Source organism: Notolabrus celidotus, chromosome 1, assembly GCF_009762535.1.
Source record: "Notolabrus celidotus isolate fNotCel1 chromosome 1, fNotCel1.pri, whole genome shotgun sequence".
Lineage (NCBI taxonomy): Eukaryota > Metazoa > Chordata > Actinopteri > Labriformes > Labridae > Notolabrus > Notolabrus celidotus.
Genome location: NC_048272.1, coordinates 11,325,581 through 11,351,570, shown reverse-complemented (window position 1 = coordinate 11,351,570; position 25,990 = coordinate 11,325,581). Strand labels below are relative to the sequence as shown.

At 38.1% G+C, this 25,990-nt stretch overlaps 2 protein-coding genes across 4 annotated transcripts in view; one reads left to right on the top strand and one right to left on the bottom strand.

Moving 5' to 3' along the window:
* Nucleotides 1-25,990, top strand: part of syn2b (synapsin IIb) — a 101,818-nt gene that overhangs the window by 62,256 nt on the left and 13,572 nt on the right. The window contains exons 2-8 of the mRNA XM_034675780.1: nt 966-1,023; nt 2,956-3,047; nt 8,630-8,786; nt 8,924-9,013; nt 23,899-23,961; nt 24,405-24,547; nt 25,057-25,131. Coding sequence (XP_034531671.1) covers nt 966-1,023; nt 2,956-3,047; nt 8,630-8,786; nt 8,924-9,013; nt 23,899-23,961; nt 24,405-24,547; nt 25,057-25,131 — 678 coding nt within the window. The remainder of the gene's footprint in view (nt 1-965; nt 1,024-2,955; nt 3,048-8,629; nt 8,787-8,923; nt 9,014-23,898; nt 23,962-24,404; nt 24,548-25,056; nt 25,132-25,990) is intronic.
* Nucleotides 10,129-25,990, bottom strand: part of LOC117807677 (metalloproteinase inhibitor 4-like) — a 43,627-nt gene continuing 27,765 nt past the window's right edge. Inside the window, exons 1-6 of one of the 3 annotated variants that reach the window (XM_034677157.1) lie at nt 21,521-21,667; nt 21,004-21,208; nt 13,761-13,858; nt 13,161-13,275; nt 12,033-12,157; nt 10,129-11,813 (exon numbers count right to left, since the gene is read on the bottom strand). In XM_034677157.1, coding sequence (XP_034533048.1) covers nt 11,616-11,813; nt 12,033-12,157; nt 13,161-13,275; nt 13,761-13,858; nt 21,004-21,142 — 675 coding nt within the window. In that variant the 5' untranslated portion in view covers nt 21,143-21,208; nt 21,521-21,667 and the 3' untranslated portion in view covers nt 10,129-11,615. Of the gene's footprint in view, nt 11,814-12,032; nt 12,158-13,160; nt 13,276-13,760; nt 13,859-21,003; nt 21,316-21,520; nt 21,668-25,990 lie in introns of those variants that run through there. The other 2 variants (XM_034677078.1, XM_034677228.1) reach the window with 2 other exon arrangements.

The following is a 25,990-nucleotide window of genomic DNA, read 5'->3' as shown; positions in this document are numbered from 1 at the left end:
TCTGTGCGGCACTATCAGAGGTCCTGTGAGGTTATATGGACGAACTCTGACATACATTTTTAATCCAATTGGCACAGAGAGGAACCATGAGTGCAGATAGGATTTGATTTAGGGCCATATTTTGGTACATGAGCTGGCTCACTGATTGGTGGAGGAAAAACAATGCTAATGGAGGATTCAAGACCTGTTGATTGGAGATATGTTACATTAGAAGACCACAACTACTGTATATTGTAGCCATTAAGACGCACATGGTAAAAGAATCTTAAAGGTTACATGCTGTGCAGTTATATCTGTTTATTCATGCTCGTGGTTATTGCGTCATTAATCTTCAGTGTAAGCTTAGATGATGAGCGCAGGGTAAAAACCATCTGTGATCCATTTACAATGTTGTGTAAAATGAGACGTCCTGAGCATTTTGACTGTTTGTGTGTTGGCTGGCAGCCTCTCAGCTTGTCTCATCCTGTCTGTCTGTGTACATTTGTCTCTGTCTGTCTGCTCTCCATCTGTTAGCTTGTGTATATGTGTGTGTATGTGTGTGTTTACATAATCTTTTTCTACATCACCATTAAGCAAGTGGCAGCAAAGATATTAAGAAGTCAACATCCAACCCCCCTGTTATTGGATACATTCATCACTGAAACTCCAAGACAGCATTTAATATTGCTGCAGAATTGCTGCTCTACCCAGATTTTAATGTCACCATGAATTGAAATGAAAGTAATTACACTTCTGGCATGGTTTCTTTGATCTGCTGTGTGTGTTAGAGCTTCTCAAAAAACTAATTATGAAAAGCATTCTACTACAGATGAGAAAGTTTGACAAAGTTTTTTCAAAGTGCTCGGAGAGGCATCCATTTTCTCTTCTCTTCTTTATTCCACAGGGAGTGTGACGTCCAGTAGAGGGCAGCAGAGACAACTGAGTGTTTAACTAAATATCCTCTTTTCTCTTCTCCTCTGTTTCAGGTCCAAAGTGTTTCGGGGAAAGAAGGTGCTCGGGGACTATGACATCAAAGTGGAGCAGGTATGATGTTGATTTTTATAGATCTACCATGCTCTTGAGTCATTTATCAAAGGTTCAGGGTGTTATGAAAAGGGATGAATGTGCAGTGACACAATCCTGTTTGATGTGGAAATGCACAAGTTCACACTGTGTCTCTGGCACATCTTGAATAGAAACACAGGACTCTATGAGACAGGCCCAACTTGCCTTTTGCTTATACAGCAACTTACAAGTTCCCAGAGAGAACTCGGAGGATTAAAACTTATCTACAACTATCAGAGAAAAACACCATTAAATTCCCCATACGATGAAACATTCAGACTTTGATGCCTTCCCTTACTATTAAAGAAGTGTCACAGACTCACCAGCTGAATACGATTTCCCTTATACAGTGAAATATCTCAGTATATGCAAGAAAACTGGATAAAAAAGTTGGTATAGACATTCATGGCTCCAACAGTGTGAATGCTAATGACTTTCATTTAACCCATAATGGCATCATTTTTATTTAAAGGGAAGTATCTTGACAACCACGGAATTAATATTCATGGTCCTTAGAGAATAGTTCCTTAAAGCTCCTGTTGGTAGTCACAGAGTAAACATCTGTTCAGAGAGGGACTGTTGAATGTCAACACTTTCCCTCCCAACCAGATTTCCTGTTAGCCCCCAACACAGAACGGCGTGTGCAGTCATGATAGTGTCGGACTCATAACCAGTCGGAGGACGTAGTAATAGCCGCCCCTCAACCAATCAGGACAGAGGATTGGAGATTAGCTATGATTGGTCTGTCATAATGGAAACAAGGGGAATAATAACATTGCTTGATACAAAGGCATTGGAAAATGCAGAGATTTCGCAATAGTCTCAAATTACTCCACTTACCGATGAGTACTGATGGGCATTATGACCTTTTTTCCAAACCCAGCAGAAAAAAGGCATGCTTACAGGCTAAACTAAGACAGTAAACCCTGGGTAATAAAACTTGCTTTACACTGACATGTTAGGTTAGTCACCTTGAGAGTACTAGCATTGCAATGCTAGTAGTTAACTCAAAGTTCCTGAGATTTGCTAGCATGAGCTGAGCTTTCATCCATAGATTTTTGAAATGTCATCTTGATTAAGATATGCTGTTTATAACTCCTGTGTGAAACAGAAGTTGTTGGGATAACATTTAACATTTTTATACTTGACAAAAGCTACTTCTTCTTTGAGGTGTTCATGTTTAACTTTGTAAAAATAAAACACAAAACCACTTAAGATATAAAGTTACAACCCTAATCCAGATCTTGGTATGATGTTATGCTTACTGTATATAATAAAGTTATATTTTGACAGCATGTGACATATTATCATAACATTGGTTAACCCACCTAACGAGCAGATTATTTTGCAGTACCAGGTTACATCTTTTGTTATTACTCATCTGTCTCTGGGGTTTCAAACAGAACAGTTTCACACCTAATAGAAGTTGACAGTTAAATTACAACCTCAAGCTTCACCACAGAAACAAAAATAGGAACTAAAGGAGACAGGAGTCGGCAGCTCTGAGTCACAGAAAAACCCTGAACGTATTTGCAACCACACTAAACACAAGCGTACAAACATTATTCTACTGGAGTAGCGTTCTATACATAAACAACTCTATATTGCCAGTGTGTGCACGTAGTATTTCTCAACATCACCTGTCACTGCCTCTGCAAATTAAGATGAACTACTTATAAACCCAGTATTTATTGACCGTTAACTTTGCTCCCTGTCCAAGTAATCAATCATAAAAAAACAATGATTATGTAATAAAGTTGAAATATTAATCATCGTCTTACACTATAACCTTGACTGTTACATTCAGCTTTCTGTGGATGATACTATAAAATTTGTTTCATTTAGTTAGTGGGAACTATTAGCAAAACGGTCATGTGTCAGTGTCTTATGTTATTTTTTGGACTCTTGCAGGCTGAATTCTCAGAGGTCAACCTGGTCTCACATTCAAATGGCAGCTGTAATGTGGACATGCAGGTCATCAGGAGTGGGACCAAAGTGGTCAGGTCAGTGCAATATAAACACGCACAATAAACACAAACAAAACACACACACACACAAGCACGCACACACTCCCTCACCCTCACACACACACACACACACACACACACACACACACACACACACACCAACCTTTAAAAGGTAAAACTACATGAAAACAAGGTTACTGTATATATTAAAAAGAAATGTGCAAAAAAGGTCTGAGGATAAAGAATAAAAGAGGTGAAATGGCTGAATCAGTTTTGATCTTTAATTGATAACAGTTACGCCAGTGTTACAGTAAACACACCAACAGGCTGAAGGTAGTAAATACTAGTACAAGTTTCCCACTACTCTAATACTTCATACAGCAGAATAAATTATAGCATGATAATATACACACATGCGGAACAGAAGAAGGAGGTAAAGCAAAGCACAGATGTCAGAAAGCAACTAAACAGGTTAAGGGTCAAACAGACAGGTAGGAAGAGGAGGGGGGCGGGGGGTAAAGGAGCTTTAAATATCCAAATGTTTATTGACGCAAGTGTTAGAAATGAGTTTGATACACTAAAGACGATTGTAAAATTTTTCCTTTTTGAAATATACACGAGTGAGGCGTCAAAGCAGAGGGAGCAGTCTGCGAATCAGTGCGGAGTCAGCGTTGCCTTGACTTTTTCTCTCCTTGAGTCTTATTGGTCCAACAAATCGAACGTGACTCGAGTCAGTTTCCCAGAGCAGAGAGGACTTCTTCACAGGCTTCTTCATCATCCTCTTTGTGCTTGTGAACTGCTGGTAGACTCTTGTACCAAAGTCTCAAAGAGTCCTTGGTGGAGTCAAGTCTGGTCTGCACTTCTTTAATCAGTCTCTGAGATCAGGTGGCAGAAGCACCCTTGAGATGCTCACATGAGGACGCCTGTTTTAACCGCACACACATGATCAAAAACTGTTCATTTTGGACATTAAATTCCTCTTCCTAATCCTAAAATCCTAGATTTTATTCCTTTTTAACCAAAAAAATGTCCAGAGTATATTCTCAATATTCTCTGAGATTAAAGTTTCTGTAACCAACTTTCAGTAAGTGTTAAAAACTGACCCTTAACTTATAACCCTGGTGATGTCCCTGAAAGTCCTCGTGAATAAGTCCCAAAATGGTCCCAAAGAAAGTCAGAGAACAAACAGTTTTTTATCAGTGATTAAACCCCAGTATATTGCTGCTGAATAAGGTTTTATACATGAATGAAGATGATCTAAAGATTATTCTGTGAGATCAGACACCTCAGGGTGTTCTTCAGAGTAATAAATACAATTGTTCCAGTGGAAAAAGAGCAGAGGCGTTGACCACAGTCATTCCCACCAGACTGGCACAGTTGATGTGTGTACAAACATGTGAACTTACTGTAAACCAGACATCACACAGACCCACTCACACACCACAGACCACACTGACACACACAGCTGTGACTGTAACTCCCTATTCTCACAAACCAACAAAACCAACAGGAAATGAAGAAGTCAGGCTCAGTCTGATAATCAGAGACTCTGCCCTGTAATTACACTTTATGAAGGGCTGGAGCGCACATGCCCACACACTAACATAAAGTCAAAAATTGAGCGCATTCAAGGAAACTTTGATTCATTGTAGACTTATATATATTTGCATAATGACCTCAGCCTCCCACAAACACGTACTGTCAGTAGGAAATTGAATGATTTAACAACATAATTGTGCTTCTGTCATGTTGTCCAACTGTCTGAATTCATTACAGCCCTCAGACTCAGACTTCTTTAATGATCTACATTTGTCTCTGTAATTGCCCCGCGTCCATCGATTTCTAGTCAAAGCTCAGACTTTGCTTAATGCCTACAAGTCTACAAGATAAAAAATGAGACCCTAAAACCTGAGAGAATGTTATACTTGATACTGGACTCTGAGCAAGTTAATGCAGGGTCTTTAACTACTCTGTGTCTTGTTTTCTTCCTCTCTTTACAATATTATGTACATTCAGTTAAAGCACAAAGGAGTAATGAATGAACACATTATGACCTTTGATTGATGCAATATAATTTCACATAAACAAATCAAATTTAGTAAAGGCTAGATGAGTTGATTTTGAGCCCAATCAGTCAGTGCATGGGTGTTAAAGCTCAAAAATACGCTTAATTTCAGTTTTATAGCAGTTTAAGAAATCTCTTTATATAATCATCATAATAAAAATCGTCATCTTCATTATCATTAAAAAAATCATCTTTCTCATCATCATCACATCATCACATTATCCTACTCATCATTATCATCACCATCATCATCAAATCACCATCTGCATAATCATTATTTTCCTCATCTTCATTATCATAATCATCATCAACGTAATCACTACTTCATATTGACTTTAATCAACATCCACATCGTTATGAGCAGCCTCATCATTATTTTCACAATCTTCGTTTACACCTCCATTATCACCAACACCATCGTCATCATTATCACTATCTTCCTCACCATCATCATCATTGTTGTCATTATCACTTCATCATCATTTATCATCATCATCATTACGTCACCATCATCAGCTGCATCATTATCTTCCTCATCTTCATTATCATTATTACAATCATTGTCATGATAGCAGCATCATCATATTTATTTAATCAACATCCACATTATTATCAGCAACAGCTTCATTATTTTCACAATCATGATAAATATCTCCATTATAACCAACACTGTTATCATCATTATTGTTAGGTTACCATCATAGTTATCATTATCGTCATCATCATCATCATCATCATCAGCAGCAGCAGCAGCAGCAGCAGCAGCAGCAGCAGCAGCATCATTATCATCATCATCATCATCATCATCATCATCATCATCATCATAATTATTATCATCATCATCATCATCATCATCAATATAATGAATTAGTCAAAATGATACAATTTAACTTCCAACAAAGCCTGGTATTGTGTATTTTTTATCAATATCATGTTATCACCAATGCATCATTGTCATCTTCATCATCTTCATCATCTTCATCATCATCGTCTTCATCATCATCATCATCTTCATCATCATCGTCTTTCATCATTATCATCTGTATCATAACTATCTTCATCATCATCATCGTCAGCATCAGCATCATTTTCATTATTTTCATCATCATCGTCTTCATCATCATCATCATTATCATCAGCAGCATCAGCATCATCACCATCATCATCATCATCATCGTCTTCATCATCATCATCTTTCATCATTATCATCTGTATCATAACTATCTTCATTTTCATCATCTTCATCATCTTCATCATCTTCATCATCTTCATCATCATGGTCTTCATCATCTTCATCATCATGGTCTTCATCATCATCATAATCATCTGTATCATAACTATCTTCATCATCATCATCGTTGTCTTCATCATCTTCATCATCTTCTTCAACATCATCATTATCATCATTATCATCGATGAATATGGTATAAAATAATACCAGTCTGATTGCCAGCATGGCTGTAAATTTGAGGTGGTTTTTTTTATGGATTTTGATGGATAAAGTGCAAAGTAAAAGCCAACTTAGAGATTTTACACTCTGCATTAAATGCTTACAGATTTATATTGAGTATAGAGTCAAGGCCATGTTGATCTTCACAGCCCACTGTCAGTAATGAAGACACTACAGACACATTAATCGCTGTGTCCTCTCCTCTTCAGTCTTTTCTAGCCTCCTGGAGTGTCTGATTAGTATTCTCTGAGCATGAGGAGCTGGTGGTGGTCACACTGTGCCAGAATTTCCTCTCTGTCTCTTTTCTCTCACTCCTCTCTACATTTCTCTTTTTCTCTGTCTCTATTCTCACACCTCTACCGCCTCTCTCTCGTTTTCTCTCTCAGCTCCTATCCTCACATTCCCTCTCACCAACACACAACCACAGACAAAAGGAAAAATAACAGGAGTCATGCCCTATCACCGTCAACCTTTCACTGAGCTGAACTACTCTGAATATTGTTTTTGCTCTTCACACACTGGTCACTAGTGGCATATTTGGGCTTACAGCTGTGGTTTTCAGTGTTTTGCTTTGGAAAGTGACACATTTGAAGCAAAACATTGAAATAGAACGTCATAAAAACCCTACAAAACTTGTTTAAGACCATAAAACCTTAAGAATAAAACATTATCTGACATTTGGCTTTCTTTTTTATTTACTTGTGTAGCTTCATCGCCCACTATCTCTTAAGTTATGAATGCTTGGTTCTTCAATAGACTTTGTTGCCATGGTTAAAATAATAAGTGGTTATGGTTATGGACAGATCGTGGGCATGCTTCTTGGGAAATCAACAATTGTCTTCTGGATTTTGTTGATCTATCCATCCCACATCTTCTCACTCTGCAGACTTGTTTTTATATTATACTGTATTTGCACCACCTGTTAGCAGGCTTTGTCTCTTGAATACAACATATCGTATGCTAGTTAGAGGGCTGATGCTCTTATTCTTCTGGAAAGGAGTGTGTCTGTAGAGTGTGTGGGATAAACTGATCATCACTTCCTCTTAACACATTTTTACCACTGACTCCTTGCCAATCAGAATAGAGATAGAATGAAATGCAAATCCTTTATTGTCATTGTACTAGAATATACAACAAGACATAAACAGGTGCCAAAATAACAATAAAATGAACAACACAGACAACATAAACAGTCATGCATCTATTCTCTGTTTATGATCTCCATCACATGCATGTTACAAAACAAGTTTGATGCGTAACCCTCTGACATGCATTCAAAAGAAGCATACTTGATCAGCTAATTTCTAGATCACACGATGAAGGCATCATGAAAACTCAAGCTTCATTTATTCACATCATTCATTGTATCTGAAGATGCTTGTAGCCGATTGCACAATATTACCCCATTTAGCCTGCAGCAAGAGTGGGCGGGCTAAAGCAGCTTAAATAAAATGCCCAATTTGCTAATTGCCGATTGGATGCATGGATGTAATCAGTTGAGCCGTCAGCTGATAGGGCTTGGCGTCAAGATCAGCTGATGTGCTACGGCCGAGCTTGACTTCTTGTTCTGCCTGAACTCATATGATTTACATTGTTGTGTCACCATGATATGAATTATGTAAGACAAATGTAAAATCTATTACCCACTGAGAGCTTAATTGACTATCAAATAACCTCCTGTTTTTACTGTGTCAGCATTGATTCATCAGTCCAAAGCAGAGTGCTCACTGAAAATCCTTCACAGATGATGATGTAGACTGAGACGAATATTCCAATGTCATTCATTTGTTAGTCCAATATGAGTAATTTATGTTGCTCGACAGGCGTATTCTCTTACTGCCACATCAGCCTTAGTGTACAGACATATACACACACTGAAAAAAGTCTGGTTAATGACTTCTGCCATCCAGAAACAATGTTTACACCAGATATGGTTTTGCCCCTTTAATCTGATGCTGCTTAGTGACTCTTCAAGATTCATGAAAACATGATTTAAAGAAATTCTGATGCAAGAAGAGTACAGCGGAACTAGAAATGTAAATGTATTCTTGTTTTAACCTTATTAACATATATTCTTGATTCCCTCTGCTGCTGTCACTTCAGGTCTTTCAGGCCTGACTTTGTCTTGGTTCGCCAGCACGCCTTCAGCATGGCCCAGAACGAGGACTTCAGAAACTTGATCATTGGTCTGCAGTACGCAGGAGTCCCCTCTGTCAACTCTCTAGACTCCATCTACAACCTCAGCGACAAACCCTGGGCTGTAAGAGATTTCATCAAAACTATACACATCTGCAAAAAACAATATTTAAAGTACACTCATTCAACTACCCCTGTTTAAATTATAATTGACTTTGTCATGCTGTTTTTTCTCTTTCTTTTCTTCCTCCCATCCACCAGTTTTCCCAGCTGATCAACAATCAGAAGAAGTTGGGTTCTGATAAGTTTCCACTCATTGATCAGACTTTCTACCCCAACTACAGAGACATGGTAAGATATTGTATTCCTTTTTTATGCCTACACATCACCAAGCAGCAAATGCACACATCCAAAAGAGCAGCTTCTTCAACATTAACTTATGCTATCTAGATTTAGATATTCAAATTTGAATTTGGAAGATACACACATGATGAAAGTTTTGCTATAGCCTCTGCTAAGTCCCAATTTTCAGAGGCCCTCAAAGGTGATCATTTTTTATCTTGGGCACAAGTTATTCAATTTTTTTGGGAGGCAGTTGGGAGGCACTCTCTCTCTGATGAACCAGGCATAAAAAAATATTTTTGGCTCCAACATCCCATTCATTCTGATTACAACAGAGACATATACGGTCTCTGACAGCTATCTTTGTAGTAGCGATACACTCAAGAAGATGGTTGAACACAGGGAGCAATTATTTAGCTGGACAGCGTTGTTACACCACAAAGATGAATGTTGTTTCTGTGATCTAGTTTGTAAATCACAGTTACTCACTTAAGTGTTTGGTATTAAATAAAACTAGATTCTTTCAAATATACCACAAGAAAGAGTGACTTTAGGTATCGTCTTTTAATTGAGCTTATTACATATAAACTGCACAGGATAAACATGACCACCTTAAGGAACCTCAGGGGCTCAATAACAACTCACTGAATATAAATAATTTACTATTATGCCGTACTGCCAAAGATTAACGCCTAACATACCTTGAGGTGAGTATTATCTTTTAAACAAGCAACATGTCAAGGTTAGCACGACTGGAGAATGAGACCAATACAAAATGAGCTCTAAAATATTTAGAGCAGTTGTAGTACACTGTATAATTTACTTATGAGAAAGGTGAACATGCTTATTTTCTCTCAGCATTCTACTATAGTTTTCACTAAAGCATTTATGGAATTGTACAGTACTGATACGTTGCATACGACAGGTATACTTTGCACTTCAGAGTGCTCAATCATTGAGAAACAGCGTGTCAAAAATACATTTTTAGTGTCTTACAAATATCCCCATTACACCGATACATGTTTTCAAAGTTAAGATCCCCTCTGAGATTCCCCTGAAGCTTTCTAAAGAGTCTTGTTTTGACTTTTGGAAAATAAGAAAAGGTGAAGAAAGAGCCGATGTAACACTTTTCCATTCAGACATTTTATATACAATCTTTTTTGGTACATGGAAATAGAAAACTCTATTTAGACAGAAACAGACACATAAATACAAACCCAAACAATTCTTTCAGTATAAAACACACATGAAACTGTTTAACAATGCTTCACTAAAGCCATACAGTTATAATGCATTATTGTCCCCCCATTCAGTCTTAGTTAGATTATGAACATATTTCAAGATACAGTCTCAAACATGCTGGAAAAATTTCATTAATTACAGGATACATTTTAATTCTATCTCATGATGATTACACAAAAAAATGCATTTTAATGTGTATGACTTCAGTGAAACAATCCAGTAACAAGACAGGGGTCAATTCATATTTTGGGTTTCTTAATACAAGTGGAGTAATTATACAAAATAATGACTATAAAAAACAAAGAGAGCTAGTTTTAGCTTATTCATGAAGTTTTTTCCTCTTGAAATTAGTTAAATTCTGCCTAGAATATATATGTTCTTTTTTTGCACTTCATTGTTTAGGACAACTGACTTACTGTTCCTTTAAGTTAAAAAAAGGGGGAATTGAGCCGTGTCTTGTTACATAATTTCCTCAAAGGAGAGGTGGCTTGGCATCTACAGGTGGCAGTGTTGTTATCAAAGCGCTGGATTAGAGTTTTTTTTGGCAGAGAAAATAGTAGAGAGTTCAACTGAGGAAACTAAAAACACTACAAAACCACAAGATAATATCAACTAATCTATCAGACAGAATCCTGTTAGCCTTTTACGTGTTAATTCTTACTGAAGTACAATATTTACATTCTCTGCAGTTTAGAGTACAAGCTATGAAGATTTTCATATACAAGAATTATGGTCATATCATTCATAATTAATCCGTCAGATTGTGTCGGGTGTTTTTTTATGAACATTCAGTGCATAAGGGCTTAAATCTGGAGTGTGCAGAGGGGAGTAAGTGAAATGTTCATGCAAAAATGTAGTGCACAGACTTCATGTTGGGTAAGCAAAACTGTGGGTGGTAAAACTTGCCTCTAGAATATTTACAGTAAATGCCCAACTTCCTTTTACTATAAGTGCATGCATAACCCACATCATATCGTTTATAATGCAGAAACAGATATGAGGTCTTCAGTATTTTTCATGTTAATGCATTTAACCAGACCGCCTTCAGGTATAAAGAAAAGATTCACTCTGGAGTGAATCTTTTGTAGTGGATGCTCTGCTGCTTTTCTTATTCTGTGGAAACAGCGCATGAAATTAATGTGTGTGAGAAAATGAGTCAAAGGGATTGGTGAAAGAACCTGCACTTTATAAAACTGATCCCAGCCTTGTCTTAGCAACATCCTGGACTCTGCTGACTGACAACTCTAAAATGTCAGCAAATTTTATAATGAAATCTGATGAAGGTCAAATTTTAACTTCATTTAGCAGGAAATGTTTGTTGGGAATAGCAAGAGTGAAATGGAGTCAAATGGATGTCAGATTTTACAGGTCAAGGGTCAGACATATCCAGGAAGTCTTTCTCAGGTGGAGGTCCTCCACGGTACCAGCTGCAGGTTGTGTCAGAGTGGCGGATGCAGGCATACTGTCGAGCCTGCTCCCCATTTAGGCTGTTATCCAGCAGCCAGTCAGTCCACAAGCACTCGTCCTCTCCTGTAGACGCACACGGCACTGTGTAACACGTGTTGATCTGAGGAGAAAACAGTGTTTGATATATTTCACTATGCACCAAGTTTGAAGATGAACTTTTATAGAGTTTGTTAAAATATTTATTTGAACCAAAATGGAGAGAACATTTTGAGAAACAGATGTAGTTTCAGTTCTTTGTTTCTTTGAGGCATCTTTAGGGCTGATAGCTCTGATCGGGAGATAGATATGTATGAACTTGCAATGATCAGTGTTAACTCACCCTGCATTCACATCCCATCTGGTATCTGTAGTTGAGATTCTTCTTCTGTGACAGTGACAGGTTGTCCCAGGACTCTACCAGATCACACTGGCCAATAGAAATTCTCCCATCGCTCCACATACTTCCTGTTTAATGACATCACAGGGCATTGTATAATTACTTTTGCACACAAAAAAATCATACTGCGTTGTTGAAGTGGACAGTCTTTGGCAGCATAATTGGTAAAGTAAGTTTACTATACTAGTCAGCTAACAGAATGTAGGTCTAATATTGGATATATGATCATTATATAAATGGCAACTTTTTACACTCTTTACAAGACATGTACTTGTTACAAGAAATTCAAATTCACATTTTTGGGCTTGCATGTTTGGATGTTATTTCACACATATTTGCTGAATGAAAAATTATGTTTCGATGGTTAGCTTGACTTAGTTTATCCTAGTTTAGCCCAAAGCGTCAAATTGGGGAAAACCAAAAATATGGATTAAACTAATGACATACAAAGGGATAACTATATAGCTTTAGGGAGGCTGGTATGCACATTTTTGATATCATTAAAGAATGCTAAGCTAGCTGTTTTGCCATTTTCTAGGCTTGGCAGTGTTTTTTTTATCTTAAAGAACCATTCATTTATAGAGCAGAACAAAGTGGTTTACAGAGTTAAAAAACAAAACATTCACAACAATAAGGGCATTAAAGAAATATGACATTAAGCAAAAGTAGGACACAAGAACTTACAATGTCAAAATATTAGGTCAAAAGGGAAAGAGAGAAATGTGACGAAGCAAAATAAAAATATGTGGATTATTTGAATGAAGCAATTCTAGCACTAATGCTAAGCTAGGCTAAACAGCTTCTCTCTGTGGCTTTGAATTCCCTGTGCAGGCATGATGTTTTGACATTTCAAATTCCTTAAGATGTGGTAATATTTCCATAGATATTGAAGGAAGAATAGGTCCATTTGGGCCAAAAACCAAAGGTCCTTCCATCAGCTGTTCATTCTGAAACAGTGCTGATGGACTAATCCCATGTTACATTAAGAAGCCTGTCTTTTTTTTTTTAAACTTTCTACAACAGTTTTGTCATAAAAAAAAAAAATGTAAAACTGACCACAACACACCGTACCTGAGAGCAGATAGCCTGCTTTATTGTTGGAGTCCAGTTTGACTCCACACAGAGAGGAGAAGACTGGAGTGTACACGTACTGGATGTCCTTTGCTTTGTTGAAACCTTTGAACATCTGGACCAAAAAAAAAGAGTAGAGGGTTGAGATGTTCCAGTTTGAAAAAAAAAAGAAGAAGTTAAAGTTAAACACAGTATATTGTGTATTTTGGAAGCAATGAAAACCACATGGCAGACCTGCTGCAGCCTGGACTTAGCCCTGGCTGTGATTTGAATTATTTAGCAGGGAGTTGCGTCAAGAGCAGCTTAGATTGTGTACTGCATGGTATTTATCATCGCACCATAAGGTCAAGTGTAGGTGGATGTTTGCAGACATTTAAGCCGTTTGTTCCACACTTGTGTTTGCCCTCTTGACACTTATCAGGAAATGAGGGGGTCTGAATTGATTAGGAAGTAGAGCCAATCAGTCTCTGTTTACCTTTCCTGTCAAATTATGTATATTCGATACCTGCATACACCACAGAGTTGTAATAACAGCAGCATGCACAGTAAAAATGATGTGTGTCTGCAGCAGCAGCTTCTCCAGCTGTCCAGGGATCTCACCTTGATCATTTTGATTTCGTATTGAATCATCTTCATGTAAGGTGATGAACTGTTGCTAGGCGACACAATCTTCTCACCGGAGATCTTTGCCCTTATCACTGTCAGGAGAGAAGAAGAAACAGGAAGAGAGGAGGATTAAGATTAAATGACATGCCGAATAATTCAAGAGGCAAGATAAGAATGTGATTTACATGCTAGAGACTAGAGACAACAATCTGAATTATGCATCATGAACAGTGAGTTAGATTGTTTTTCTTGTTTTCGATTAATGTAGAGAGACAGATAGTTTTTCTTCCTAGTCCTCCTTTCTCCTCACAGACAGTGCAGCAGGCCCTCTCAGCAGTAGTGATACCGGATGTGTCCCTCCTCTCCTCTGGGAGGGAATCAAAACTCACATGGAATAACAAGTAGCTCTCTGCTTGCACACTCCCATCCACTGACTCCACTCACACACATTTATGTATGTCCAGTACACCACACACACACACACACACTCACTCATCACAAAACCTGCATGGAACAGATGTGGCTTCACATTAGTGGATCTAAAATTATAAATCAAGTTGAAGGGTAAATTGAAGCATCTCTGGGGTTGTCAGCAGGAAGGCAAAAATGAAATCAAGTCATTTTGCGACCTCTCACACATATAAAAACAAATTATTAGTCTCAGAATTACTAGTGTCGTACATTTTACTCACATACACCTCAACGTTCAGTCCACACCGTGCCAGATCAAACCCTGTTATTACAGATCTTATGGCTACACGACTACTTTTTCCTTCAATCCAAACCAATAAAGTCTGCACTCTCAGATTGCTGCAGCACTCATTATGTTAACAAATCAATTCCACTGACAAATATTTCCTTAGAACTAATAAAACTACTGAGTCCCAATCAGTCAGCCATGATTAAGTTCACTATTAGCATTAATGGCTGTTTTCTCAGGCTTACAATTATTCTGCTTTTTTTCACTCTGAACTTGGCAGACGGCTATGTTTAATATTCAGCAAGAATTAGCTTGCTAACTTGTTGAGGCGACTACCCCACAACAGCATTCTAGCACAATGCTCTACCAGCCCTCCATGCTACTGCATATAAAAAGGGTTACATGTTACAACAGAAAAGCATAGCACACTATGACTAGCACTGCAATAATGTGACATTTTGGTTGCTAAATGGGTCGATGTTGCTTCTGTGTTTTCATATTATCTAAACTGATCATAAGCTAGGAGCAATGGTAGCTTTTTGCCTTCAATATGTAGCTTCAGCCTTGCTCTTTCTTTTTAATTTCAACATCATGCCTGTGGTGTTCAAGAGTTCATTTAAACCACGTCAAAAGGGTTCTGGCTTTCAAATAAGTATGTTAAAAACATTCAAAAATAGGCCAGAGACTAAAGTGATTGATTCCCTCAACATGTTAGCTAAATAAAGCTAATAAAATCTACTCTAAGCAGCTGGCTGTCCAGCTGAAAAAAATGCATTACATCATACAAATAAGAGGGTTCACTTTTTTCATTACCACAATTTTTATACCATTTATTATGTGTTCAAACAAAAATATATTTCTTTGTATGTATTTTTCTCCAGTATCATCATTCTTTGACCTTGTGAGCAAATAAAAATTGCAATGAGCTAACAGTGAGGCTCTTGAACACTCCAATATAAATGCCACCCCTCCACTCCCACATCCGTCTCTCTACATGAAAGATGACGGTACCCTGTGGATACACAAGAGAGGCAGAAATAGAGCAAGTGACCTTGGTAGAATAAAGAAAGAGGAAGAACTACAGAACAACAGAGGGAGAGAAAGTGTGACCTAACACAGCTACATAAACCACCCCCTTTGTTTTTGCTTCTTCACTCATCACATAACTGCACCGCGGTTTGTGTGTGCTGGTAAGAGGAGGAGGAGCTCACTGTGTTCTTTGATATTGGCTTAGGAGAAAAAGAAGACTTTTTTTCTGTAACAACAAATACAGACTGACAGAGAGTCAATGCGAACTTGTCTGAAGTGTTGCAGTTTAATGTGCATCGCCCACAGAGAGACAGCTGGTGCAGGGACTTTCACTTTATAGAAAATGTCAAAGAGCGCAAGATTTGACTTTGATACACTTCACTCTTATAATGCGTGACTAATCGCCTGAGGCTGAAATAGAGCGTAGCAAAATATCTGAAATCATAAAGCCTGCACCCTACACTCGACTGATGCAGTTCTGTTATCGCTGAGAAGATAAAACAACTGAAGTAGAATTTAACTCAAGGGAGAATGGTTGAAAGGGAGAGAAACATACATGAAGTAGAATAAAAATGTTGCAAGAGCACTGATGCTTTATTATACCTTGCACTATACCTGACAGTGTCTGACCTTAGGACACACCTGCCTGTAAACCTGCATACACACATACAGATGGGACCTAAAAAAGCTAAGTATACGGAACTATCGTAGATAAAGTGCTTTAAACTGTGCTGCCCTAAGTCTAAAAAAAATGCCAAGCTGGAGCCACACACTTCAGTACAACTCTTGTAAACTGTACAATACTGAGGCCCTTGAACCTCTGTTGAGCACCTGTATTAACATTTTGTGCCACTTTACACTTCTGTTGCAATTTTTTTTTAAATTCTATTACCTTTATCTGACCCCAACAGTTTATAAAGACCTTGTATATTGTTTTGTTTTTTTAACAAATGCTAATCATTTTACTGCCTTAAATGTTCAGTATTACTGCTGTAATGAGTTATAGTGGTACAGTAGTTTGATGTAATAGATCTATAATGCTATAGATTATAAATGCAGCTTCAAGGCCAGAAATACTAACAATTCAAGAAATATTAACAACTTTTATTTTTAATGCACAGTTAAATTAAATACTGAATGTTGTTGTACTTAAGTTTAGGTAACTTTTTACATGCAGGAATGTTAAATGAATATAAGACTTGTGACATTTCATACCACAAACTATTTGCCCTTACTTTTTGAAATATTTACTCACAAATGGACATACTTTTTAAAATTAATTACATAATCACAAATTATTATAAGGTTTACCTTTGTGATTTTACAGCTGTGTCCAAGAAATGAACCCAGGAGGGTAGCTGACAGTTGAAAGAGTGAAATTTGTCAATGGAGACAACTGTCAGTTTGAAATATTTTTTGTCACTGATGGAAAACAATGTAATGAAGACACTGTTTATAATTTACCTCTTCTTTAAGACTTATCTGTGAGAGTCAACATATTGGGATTCTTGACTGTGCTTGACTATTATGTACTGTGTGTCAGCCCTGTCCATCTATCAATTATGGCTGCAAGTGTAACTTTACTTAGTGGTATTGTTTTTGTACGCCTATGTCACATTTACTTAAACTCACTAAACATTGTTACATCCAACTCCCCAACTAAGATTGTAACACTGAGTACGGCTGTCGTCCTCACTATACTCAGAAATCCAAAGTACCAAAGCTGACTCATATTAATGGCCTCTTTGTCCGGTTTAGCTTTGATCTGCTCTTCCTTTGGCAAGAAGAGACATATCTGAGAGTAGATGTGGTGCTTTGGCAAACAAGCCATCCTACTTAAATCCTCCCTTTTTTAGAATAAAAGTGTGTCTATTAATGGTAAGTATTACACTAATGCATGACTGTGCTCTGTGCAGGGATCATATAGTTGGCAGAACAAGCCTTGGCTGTATATCAGTGCATCCAGGACAGGGACAAAAGTTGCTAAACTAAGAATAGCGCAGTCATTTTTTATTGTAGTACATCAGTGGCTTAATATAATTTGTTGAGACACTGAGCCAGATAATAATGAAAGAATCTTGGTTGGATCATTTTCCAGATTTTATATTTTTTGGGTAGTGATTGTACGTTTTAAGACTCTTAGATTTAAGAAATAAGTTGTCAAAACTTAAAAGCAAACCCATTTTATTCTGAGTTTGAAGTCTCTCTTGAAAATGATTCTCTGGCCCAGATTCCCTGCTAATGTTTACCCCCACGTACCCATCTCTAGACTGAGCAGGCTAGGCCTCAAGCTCAATTCAGTTGCTGCAGCTGTGTTATGAACAGGAATAAGGACAGAAACGCCTGCAGAGTCAAAGTGTCTGTGCATCAGCCTCACAGCTACATAACCAAAGAGAAATATTGCAAACTTGTACCATGAGAACTGATGTAGTAACTAACTTCCCCCCTCCCTGATGAATCGGCACCCTTGTCATGCTCACAAAGCTGGACTGTCAGCGGGCTTTCACACTGATATTGTTAGTATGCAGACCATTCGACCGAGCCTATAGACATGGAAATGAAGTGGGGAGAGAGAGGGAAAAGAAAAGAGAGAGAGATGGAGTAGGCTGTGTTGGCATGGCTTGGCCTCCGTCCAACACACACACTCACACTCTCACACTAATACACAATCTCAAATACACAAGCATGGCCGGGGAATGGTCCAGGGTTTATCCAGATGGGATATTACTCAGATGTACAGCTTTATTCAAGGGGCTCATCGGCTCTGACAACACTGTCAGGTCAACCAAAGGCCACCACCAGCCTGTGCTTAGAAAACAACCTCTGCAGTGTAATCACACATTCCAACAAATGAAAGGTTTTCTTGGGGTAAATGGGGGATTTTCCCTCACTGTTATTCATGGGTCCAAAAAGTTTCATCCTACCTGAAAGGACCTGAAAGGGACCACTGACTCTTGTTCCTCTACATTTAAAACCAAGCACAGACCAGAGGCCCAAGCATATCCTGAAGAGATGAAATCCGATTATTTGTTAAGTCCCGCCCCCCTCAAAGAGATCAGTCCTTTTCTTATATAGCTTCTGTTCTTGCATACAACATACCACTTAACAATAATAATATTGGCAGAGTATAAAATAGGGATGTCTGATAGTTTCTAAAATTGTAGCCACATCAGAAGCCTGATTTTACAAAGCAAAACATTTTTTTGTATTCTAGCATGTAATTATTGACTTTTGAGTTTAATGTTTAAAGCTAGCTTACCAAGTTTTGTTAGCTGGCCAACTTGTTATAAAATAAGAGTCCTATAAACAGGTCTGAAATATGGGATTTGTGAAAACACCCATGAATTTATGCTAGAATACTGAGCAGCAGTTAGCTAGTAGCATTGCTTACTAACTAATTAGCTTTGTGTCACATTGTAGAGTTTGGGAAAATCAGGGATAATCTTACATTCATGTTTTGTTTCATTCTGACATCCCCTGTTTGGATGTTGAGCGACCAGAACTCTTACTTGAACGTTTAAAAAGCCAAAGGTATGAGTTTAATGCTTTATTGTCAGTATTTCTGAACTGTTTGTTTTACATTAAACATTGTCAACTTTGGGGACAATACCAAATAATATAATGTAATCTACAGTAGTTACTGAAGTGTCTCCACATAAAGACAGCTCCCCTAACACTGCTCTAAACGCTGGTGGTGGAACCCCAAACTGTCTCCAACTCTGTGGATTAACACTAGACTATGGGTATCTAAAGTGCCAAATTACGGAACTTGTAATCCCACAAACTAAGTAATTTGTCCATAAAATCCTGCTAGGTTTTGAAACGGTGCAGATTGCTTAATTGCTCTTGGATTTTTTGTTTTAGAAGAGATAATAAAAAAAGGCATGGGACTGCCCAACATAACGGTTAGAGTGAATACAACATGGGCACTGGGCAATGCCCTAAGTCCATGGATCAGTTCCCTTGTTGTCCAATTGATTCCTTTTCATCCATCAGCACCAGGTCAATCTATTTCCCCAGGTTCCCTATTTCTCTTCATTCTAAGTCAAAAGCCTTTAACTAATTATCAAAATAAGAAAGTTAACCCTCCGTCAAAACTGTTGGGATATTAAGTCTTGCTACATTCTTATTGGAACCACTTTAACATATGGAAAAACACAACAGATTATGGTGTCTTTAAGCCCAATAGAAACAACCGCATACAAAGAATAACACTGGTGATAAAAATAGACTCTATTCCATTCCAGCATAAACCATCAGCTTCACAGTTTGGACCTGGTTTAGGCCCATTCCAGTCTTATTGGATTTTTCAGTGTCAGGCCTGCAGAAAAGCCTCAACCATTCAGTCCAAAAATATAAAACAGAATGATCATACTTACAGGACCTCAATTTAACTCTTTGGTGACACACTTAATACGTAAAGCTCTGTGCTAAAAACCTTTCCCCATATACTCTGATTGTGTTCTCTTAACCCAGATCTAATCTGGCATAATAGCGATTCTGAAAACAGGTCTCAGCCTCCATTTAAACAGACTATTTTGAGAAACATCTTCAAAGTAAAAGAGCTGATCCCACAGGGGAGAAACAGACCAATTACATAACAAGACTGAAATACCATTAAGGCAACTTGTTCATCGACTTTCTCGCTGCTGGTCTCTCTCCTCTGCTGGAGTGTGACCTTTGACAGAGGCACATACTCCAGCTTTCCCCAGTCTGGAGCCAAGCGCTCAAAGTCAGAGCAGAGTGTTGGTTTTGGCCGCTGCTTAAACAAGAAAGAACTGGATGTTGGGGGGTGTCAAACAGGGAGACCGGCAGACAACCCAACCTACCGACAGACAGAGAGATAGATGGACGAAAAGTAGGCTGAGGCCACTTTGGTGCTGACTGTTTTTCAGGGTTTGTTTATCTATGATCCAGAGCGAGAAGACTCAATTATGTAACTGCAGAGAACAGACAGCAGGCTGCCCCGTTTAGGAATAATAATAACAATACAGAAAAAGAAAGGCCAGTCAGGGAAACAGCTGTGCTTGCAGATTCTTCCTATGACTCATGTTTACCCAACTAATTTCAGAATTCAGAATTTTATAACCGATAATAATCAATAATCATCTCCAAAACAGACCACCATACTTTGCTTTTCTGCTTGAATAACTTTGACCTCTTCATAAAATCAATAATTTGATTGAGTTGTAAGGAACTATTTTTTTTTTCAATCAACTGCGACGAGAAGCTTATCCCTGAAGCTCCATTGATTGATCTTTTCAAAGTGGATTTACACTGTGAATTGATTTTTCCCCCACCCAGAGAATCTTGTCACTGGAAGTTGATCAATAATCATCAGTCAGTAAGTGAAGGAAACAGGAAATACCACACATTTCTAAAAGCAATCACCCCTTTGAGTTGTTTTATCCATAGTCCCAAGACTTAAGAAAATCACTCAGATGCTATTGTTAAGAAATAGACTTTATATGGATAGAGTGAACAGGAACTACATTATTATTAACTCACCAATCTCAGCGCTGCAGAATAGCTGTTGTGGGTGAGCTGGGTTGCAGCTACATCCCTCCACAACTTCCTCCATGCCTGCACCAAGCAAAAGGAGCACCCAGAGCCCCAGACACGCACTCTGCTCCTGGGACATGGCCATGATGACTCTGGCAGCCTCTGACTCTCGCTCCACCACTCGATAAACACTCGGCAACCTCTTCTGATCCTGTTAAGATCCGCAGGAATACAAATCAGGCCAGCAGTCAGCGAAAAGGGATGGACAAGAGAGTAGAGGTGGAGTAGTGAGATGAGCTCTGCTGAGCTGAAAGGCAGCTGTGGATAGAAATGGTTTCATAAGTTTAGTCTGAATTCACGAAGAGCAAATGACTAGAATTGGAGGGAAGCTGCTGCCGCTGCTGCCCTCTCTCTCTCTCTTTCTCTCTCTCTCTCTCTCTCTCTCTCTCTCTCTCTCTCTCTCTCTCTCTATCTCTCTATCCCTCTCTCCCTCTCTGAGGACAACACACAGAGAGAAACTTACAATAGTTGGATCCCCTCTCACTCTGGTCTTGAATGCTGAGAAGGTCGCACACAGGGAGCCTCTTATGTACTCAACAATTTAGGGACAGCCTCCTCAAAGGCTGAAAAAAAATACCATCCTTTGCCTCTTCTTGTGCCCTCTTTTGATGTCCTCCCTCCTCTCCCATTGGCTGCTGTTAGTGTATTCATGCAGTTAGTCATCACATTATGACTGATCAAAGTACCCACCCACGCACTACTTTTAAAATCATTTGGTGCAAGTTTTTTTTTTTGACAAATTCAGGATGTTATTAGTGCTTTTCAGATGCAGCTTGTGTGATTATGTGTTAACACCTGAGTCATAAATGCAAAAGATGAATTTCAAAATGACTGATGAGAAGTTTTGCAGGGTGTTCATGGGAAAATAACATTTGACAAATTTTGCATAAAAATCATTAGAATGCATTTTGGTTAAAAAATTCGTCCAAAGAATAACGTCCAAGTAGAAACTGTATTTTTCTTATTTATCACCAAACCCAGCAGTTCTCATCAGCTTCTGAATGTTTCTTGGTGTCTTTCAGCTCATTCTTTGGTTTCTGCCCAAATTTTAATGTTCACTCTCACCGCATTGACAAGAAGCAGCTACAGCTTTTGATACACTCACTGTACACAACCTGCACAGAACCAAATTGCTATTTAAAAAAGTTAGCATCTAGGTGGCTCACATAGTGAACTCTTTAGAGCAGAGGTTCCCAAAGTGTGGGTCGGTACCCCCTGGGGCGTTGCGAGACACAAATGGGGGGTCGTGAGATGTCTTCCAGAATGTTTTTTGTAAATTATCTAAAAATAGTATATTTTACCCATTATAGTAAAAAATATCGACAAGAATAGTAGCTAACCTTGAAATAAAACCTTGAAAATAGAAAATGTAATGAGTTTTCTGGCATTCTTTTTGCCAGATGACTCCTAAGTTTTGGGTTAGTGAATAATTGATTACCAAAAGCATCAGTAGCAGCAGGTTAATTCATCATAACAGCACAGGAAACACAGCCATATGCTCATATAGGTAGGCTAATTTTCTGCAGACCAGCTAAATGAAGCCACATTTAATCACTTTGAGGGACAGTGGGGGTCCCGTGTCTTTGGCACCTATACTTTGGGGGTCACAGGCTGAAATGTTTGGGAACCCCTGCTTTAGAGCATAAAGGCCTAGATATCTCCTCCGAGAGAACACAAATGAGGAGTAAAAATTGGAACAACACGTTGGCTGACTAGAGCTGTGATGTCAAATTCAGGCTTAGGCTACTCTCGGCCGGATGTGCTAATCGAACTATAGGTGAAAAACATTTGACACAGGGGTGTAATGGTACACAAAAAATATTGTAACTTAAAGAACTTTTGCATATTTTGTCTAAAGTGCAGCATGGTTTGTATGCCTGCTCAGAGTTCTTTATATATATATATTTATATATATATGTATAAGGGAAACAATAAAAAATTGTTTAAAACAAAAAATAGCCCCAGGTCAATAAGCCACATAAAGGGTAAATATCTGGTCCAAAATAGTTGTGTAATTAATAAAAAACAATGCTGAAATTGTACCTTGTCATTGGTGCAGTATACAGGTGCTCCTTTGGTACACAAACCTTTGCACACAAAGTCACATTCAGGAACACCAATGGGGCGAGGTTGTCTCTCTTTTCATCCACTCTGTGGTTTTAAATTATTGTCATAACATGTGAATAAACACATGAAAAACTTAATCATAGTTTAGATTGCAATTTTAAATTGCTAAGTTTGGTTTCTTACCCATTAAATACCAACTCACTGCTCTCATCAATAGTTCAGCTCAGACTGGCTCTCTTTACTTTGACTTTCATTTAAGTGACAGCCGGTTGCAGTAAAGGAGGAGGGCTTAGGTAATTGATTGAGCACAGTGAAAGTAAACTTCATCTTATTGGCTATATGCTAAGCTTGTCACAAAACATTTACTTTCTCTTCATTTAACTGGTTTTAACATTTACAACATTCAACCTGAATGTATTTATTTTAAATGCACTGTGTGAATATCTGCATATTAATGTAGATTTATTTTTCTGATTTTATTGCTCTGAGCTAAATGTGCAGTTTATAGTGTTGCTTTCAAGGGGTTAGAATAATGAGTTAATGCAATAAAACATGGAGAGATGCTTCTAAGTAGATGTGATAATTCCACCTCTTTTTCATGCCAGCCTGTTACAGGCTTATTACAAATGCAAATTTGTGAATGTTTGCAAATGCCCCTAATGGGAATATTATTTTTAATGTCAAGGAAATTTGTGTTGATATGTTGATATAATGGTTGTAGTTTTTATGCATTGTTCACCAGTATTCATTTGTTCATTTTCTCTCCCTTTTCAGATTACGACACCCAGTTTCCCTGTAGTTGTGAAGATTGGACACGCCCACTCTGGAATGGGAAAGGTATGTTGTGTCTTCTCTCTAATATTCAAAAGAAAAATGATCCACTTAGATTTCAACTTCTAAAATGAACTAACATTCCAGCAATTTAAGCAGTATTTGAAGCAGCATATGCAAAACTCTTGGGGGATTGATAGGTAGTTGGCAAAGTCAAGCAAGCTTTTACCTATCCTTCCAGTCTTTACGCAAAGCTAACAGCTAAGTACATTCTGGCTCAGTTTTAAACTAACATATAGACATGAAGTGTCAACCTCCTCATTAATCTCCGCAAGGAAAAAAAACCCTCACAATTGCAGTTTAAAAAAACAGTGACGTTTTGGAGCAAATCTTCAAGTTAATATGACAACTATTATGCTACAATAGAAAAAGTTCATGATCTGTGCAGGCGTTTGCAAAATAAGTTGCTGAGCTGTGTTTGAATGTTGAAACGTGTTATCCCATTGTAGGTCAAAGTGGACAACGTGAGTGACTTCCAGGATATTGCAAGTGTGGTGGCCATCACTCAGACCTACTGCACTACAGAGCCATTTGTAGACGCCAAGTATGACATCCGGGTCCAGAAAATCGGCACTGACTACAAAGCATACATGTAACTGTTCTTGTTTATTTGTTGATTCCTGGCAAAAGACCATTTGATGTTTGTCATCCTCACTCTTTCTTCACCTTGTTACCTCTCTTAAGCTAAACGATCAATGAAAGCAGGCCATAAAAAATATTTTATTAAAAGAGCATAAGCAAATTTCTCAATTTTCTAATATACAGCTTTTTCAACAGTGAATCATTTTATTAATGGTAATGCTATCACAAGGCCAAACATGTCATATTTACAGCACACTAATCTTGGACTATTTGTACGCCAATACATTTATAGCAAATCAACATATACCAGTTATTGGAGTGGTAAATTGAGAAAAAAGAATGAATCAGACAGGTTGTACTATCAAGTCTTTGTCCTTCATCCTAGTCCTGAGTAAACCTGAAAGTGAGCATTCGCCAAAAAACAAAGGACAACAACCCTTCAGCAACAAGACTGTCTAAATCCCACATGAAGGTTGGTGTCTCCTGTAATTTAACGCAAAATTTCCTCTTCTTTTCCAGGCGAACATCCATCTCTGGTAACTGGAAGAGCAACACCGGATCTGCCATGTTGGAACAAGTAGCCATGACTGACAAGTGAGCACCGCTTCCACATTAGTGACGCTCAGGCTGCCCTGGTGTCACACATGTCGTCCCAGCGTTATGTCAGTGTTAGACACATTGTAGTTACTCAGCAGAATCATTCAACTGAACTAAATTCACATGGGTAAACACAGATGTTTGAGTCTGTTGGTGATTTTAGTGAACACACAGTGAATGTAATCTAATTTTGTTTTACTGGTTTCAGATTACAGAAGATTTTTGTAAACAAATTACATTTTCCCAATAAGAAGCACTGCTCACAGCTTAAATATGAGTTGATTGAAAGTCTGGACACCTTTTGTTCAAGACAATATTTTGACCTTTCAAAGCAAGAAAAGCACAGGTGTAATTATTAACATTAACAATGCATGACTCACTGATATGGCTTACAGTGACAGCACACAGACGTCCAATAGAGGGGTACAGATAAGGTGAAAAATTTGCTATGAAAGTACCAGTCACAGGATAGGATACAGGAAAATTAAGGGGCATTGTGGGAATTGTAATTGCAGCATCCGTGTGGAGCACCAATAAAAGAAAGCTCACAATTGATGCTTAGCCTGCATTATCTAAATGCAACCTTTCTCTGCAATGAACACAAGCACATAATGAAGTTTATTCAACAAAGTTGTCTCTACAGTTAATAATCAACCTTACAGCTACTTTTCCCAAACAGAAAGACAAAGGAGCTTTAATAAGCTGCTGGTGTATCAACACAAGGAAGCTACAGAACTTGTAATAATTCAGGAACTTATTCAGGAAGTCATTCAGGCTACGCCCAACCTAGCCTAGGGATGGAGACGCTCTGATAAATGCCCTGTAGAGCATCATTCAGGCTTTCATACTGTGTTGA